The 4149-nt window shown below is 40.1% G+C and overlaps 1 protein-coding gene across 1 annotated transcript; it reads left to right on the forward strand.

Moving 5' to 3' along the window:
• LOC128572695 (zinc finger protein 722-like) lies at positions 1–3053 on the forward strand. Its single transcript, XM_053572737.1, has 3 exons — positions 1–112; positions 1892–2018; positions 2944–3053. The coding sequence occupies exons 1-3, from the start codon at positions 98–100 to the stop codon at positions 3051–3053; spliced, it is 252 nt and encodes an 83-aa protein (XP_053428712.1). The 5' UTR covers positions 1–97.
• Positions 3054–4149: the final 1096 nt, after the last annotated feature.

The raw sequence follows: 4149 nt of genomic DNA on the forward strand, positions 1-4149 counted from the left end.
GGTGTTCCTGGATTCTTCGAATTGCATGTTTTCAAGATGAATTTGTGATGTGTCTAGATTATCTAACCTGAGAATTTTAAAGAAGCAGGAAGAAGAAATGGCTGATTCTGAGGTAAGTGTCTTCCAGGTCCAGGTTCTGTCCACTTTTACTCCTAGAATGTCCTGTATTTAGGCCTTTCACACCATTACTTCCCCTCTTCTGATGTTCTTTCTTAAAAAAATTGTCTCAGCTACTTTTTTCTCCTTTCTTATGATTTGTAAGGAGCTCTTTTAAAAATCCTTCTCATTATATGTCAGATTCTTCTCTGCATTATTTCTATTTGGGCTTTTTACATACTGTGAACAATTTTTACCCTGAAGTTATGACTGGCAATCCTGAAAATAATTGCCTTTTGATAGGTCAACATGGGAAGGTGTGGATATTCAAGATTCCTCTTTGGCATAAGTTAGATTCTCAGACATCAGTGAAGAAGGGGAATATGCACCGTGGAGTTTCCCTCAAAATGTCTCGTTATCTCTCTGACAGCCAAACGTTAAAAGTGCACATTTAAAGATGATGGTGTTAGTTGCTCAAGATAAATCAGAAAGTTCTGAGAAACATAAAGTAGAAGAGACGTACAGACGTACTCTGTGGGATGCTAAAGAAGACTATTGAAGTAAACTGTTAGACATTACAGAAAATAGAAATACATGAGCTTTATGTAAACCGATGTTCATGATTAGATTCAGATTATGATTTACATTTTTTTGGCTAATAACCTCATTGCGGTGATGCATTCTGTAGACATCAGGTTCTTATACCAGTTTGTTTTCCTTTTTGGGGGGACAGAGTCTCATTATGTCACCCTCGCTAGAGTGCCGTGGCATCACAACTCATAGAAACCTCCAACTCAGGGGCTTAAGCGATTCTCTTGCCTCAGACTCCCAAGCAGCTGGAACTATAGGCGCCCACCACAATGCCTGGCTATTTTGTTGTTGTTGTTGCAGTTATTGTTATTCAGCTGGCCTGGGCTGGGTTCAAACCTGCCCGCCTCGGTGCATGTGGCTGGCACCATAACCGCTGTGCTACGGGCGCCGAGTCCCAATTTGTTAAATTTAATGTTTATTCACTCGGTTAAGGAGCTTTCTGACAGATTGCTCCGCTACAAAGTTTTGTTTTCATTATGTAAAGTATATTGAGGAGATTTATTGACTGATGTACATACACCATCCCATTCAATATGGTAATTTCTCTTTCTTTATAGTTTTTCTTTGCTTATAGTGTCCTTTGGAAAATTAAGCCTCTCATCTCTCCTTGCTATTCACATGAAGTAGGATGAAACCCAGACTGTCATTATTGTATGTTTGACAGAATATTCTTCTGGGCCACAAGAGTTGGCATTACTGGCGAGTTTATTAAAAGTGCAGAAAATAGGCTCAGTGCCTGTAGTTCAAGCGGCTAGGGTGCCAGCCACATACACCAGAGCCGGCAGGTTCGAACCCAGCCCCAGTCTGCCAAACAATGATAAGTACAACCAAAAAATAGCCAGGCATTGTGGCAGGCGCCTGTAATCCCAGCTACTTGGGAGTCTGAGGCAAGAGAATCACTTAAGCCCAAGAGTTTGAGGTTGCTGTGAGCTGTGACTCCATAGCACTCTATCCAGGGCAACAGCTACAGCCCTGGATATGAAAAAAGAAAAGTATAGTACCTATACCTGTGTTGCGAGTCTATTTGTTATCCTCTGTCCTCTAAATTAGAGACTACATTAGTGAATATTACTATGTTAATTACTAGATAATTCTTGTCACTCATGTAAGTCACAGGCAATTCTCCTCACTCCCTCATCTATCTTTAGTCAAATTAGGAATGTTGACCATGGCTGCTTGTTGAATATGTATTTTTTTTTCTCAGGAAATGCTGACATTCAGGGATGTGACCATAGAATTTTCTCTGGAGGAGTGGGCGTGCCTGAGTCCTGCTCAACAGAATTTGTATAGGGATGTGACATTAGAGACCTACAGAAACCTCGTCTCCCTGGGTGAGGATAACTTCTCTTTTGGATTTCTAGCATACCATAGGGCTGCAGTCCTCAACTCCTGGGCTGTGGACTGTTAGGAATGGGGCCACCCAGGCTAGGGAAGCTTTATGTGTATTTACAGCCACTCCCCATTGCTCACATTGCCACGTAAGCTCTGCCTTCTGTCAGATCAGAGGTGCATTAGAGTCTGATAGGAATATTTTGAGACTCTTGCATGTTACAAACCCTGCTGTAAATTGCATGTGAGGGATCTCAGTTGTGTGCTTCTTATGAGAATCTGATGCCTGATGATTGGAGGGGGAGCTGAGGTAACGATGCTAGCACTGGGGAGAACTTGCAAAACATTATCATTAGCAAATAGGTTTGACTGTACAAGAAATGCAATGCGCTTGAATCATCCAAAGAAAATACCACCTTGCTTGTGGTCCGTGGAAAAGTTATTTCCATCGGTTTTGGTGCCAGAAGTGGTGACCATTGTCTGAAGGGTTCATTTCCTTTCTTTGTCGAACATGTTTTGGAATTTCTGTAATGCATGAATGAGTTTCAGATGCCTGAAAACTCAGTGATATGTTCGTGTAGAAAACATTTTCAAGAAGTTTCATCTTGATGTGAACATTCTCCTTTTTGAATTGTTCTATGTATTTCCTTCTAGATTGACGATAAGTCAATCAAGCTACGGGTGCCGCCTGTGTTTACTTTTTAAGAACCTACTATAATGTTGTCTCTTCTGTTCTGAGCACAGTACTAGGTTGGGAATTGGAAGATCTTAGAAAAAGTCATGTTGGGCAGCGCCTGTGGCTCAGAGGGGTAGGGCACCAACCCCATATGCTGGAGGTGGTGGGTTCAAACCCAGCTCCAGCCAAAAAAACTGGAAAAAGGAAAAAAAAAAAAGAAAAAGTCATGTTACTTCTGTTTAATAAAATAGGTCTTGCTACCTCTAAACCAGACCTGATCACCTATCTGGAGCAGAGGAAAAAGTCGTGGAATGTGAAAAGACATGAGACAGTTGCCAAACACCCAGGTAGGTGGGAGTGAATGAAGCAGAGATCCCTAGGTCTAGGAGAAAGACCTTAATGTTGTTCAGCAAGCTCTGCTGCAATAGAAATGTTTTTCTGAGATATCTGGATTTCTTTTCTTTTTTTTTTTTTTTTTGAGACAAAGACTTACTCTGTCACCTTGGATAGAGTGCTATGGCTTCATAGCTCACAGCAACCTCAAACTCTTGGGTTGAAGTGATTGTCTTGCTTCAGCCTCTTGAGGAGCTGGGACTATAGGCACCTGCTACAATGCCCGACTGTTTTTTAGAGATGGGGTCTCGCTCTTGCCGAGGCTGGTCTCTAACTCTTGAGTTCCGGCAGTGCACTCACTTTGGCCTCCTAGAGTGCTAGGATTACAGCCGTGAGCCACCATGCTAGGCCTTCCTGGATTTCTTTAACTTGTTTTCACATTGGGGCATCTTTTAAGTCATATGCTCTAAAATTCTACCTCCCTTTAGTGATGATCTTTCTTTGAGGTTGTAGTTAAAGTCCTCTTCATGGCTTATAAGGGACTGGATCATCTGAATGCCCATTCATTACAGTTGGGGACTAGAAAATATCTATGTATATTTTTGAGGAACACTATTTTAAACATTTTTATGTTCCCTTTTTGCATCATTCTAAAACAGACGAGTAGTGGTATTGGTGATATTTGCTTTAGAAATCGGAGGAACACCAGGGAAAAATGTATATTTTCTGCTTTATGATTCTTATCATATGATGGTTTCCATTGTTAGTTTGCAGAAATTCATACTCAGTTAATTTATCAGAATGCCAGGGATCTCTGTAAATACTTAAAAATTTAATATTATTTTACATGGAAATTTTAATTTTTTAGTATGAACTAAGATTAAAAATTTAAATCAGTTTTCATATTTTTCAAGTATAATGTAGTTTAATGTAACATCTCCCTAAATTTCTCATATATATTATATCATTAGAGATAATTGAACATTTCTGAGGCTATAATAAACTCATACTTGTTATATTTTCTTTCTTTTTTCTTTTTTTTTTTGAGACAGTCTCACTAATGTTGCCCTCAGTAGAGTGCTGTGTCGTCACAGCTCACAGCAACCTCAAACTCTTGGGCTTCT

The sequence above is a fragment of the Nycticebus coucang genome, chromosome 20 (genome assembly GCF_027406575.1).
Source record: "Nycticebus coucang isolate mNycCou1 chromosome 20, mNycCou1.pri, whole genome shotgun sequence".
Classification (NCBI taxonomy): Eukaryota; Metazoa; Chordata; class Mammalia; order Primates; family Lorisidae; genus Nycticebus; species Nycticebus coucang.

Bases quoted from the DNA above. Each gene is read 5' to 3' on its own strand.
- LOC128572695 (XM_053572737.1), top strand. The intron at 2,019-2,943 runs GTGAGGATAACT...TTAATAAAATAG, and splicing joins CAGAAACCTCGTCTCCCTGG to GTCTTGCTACCTCTAAACCA.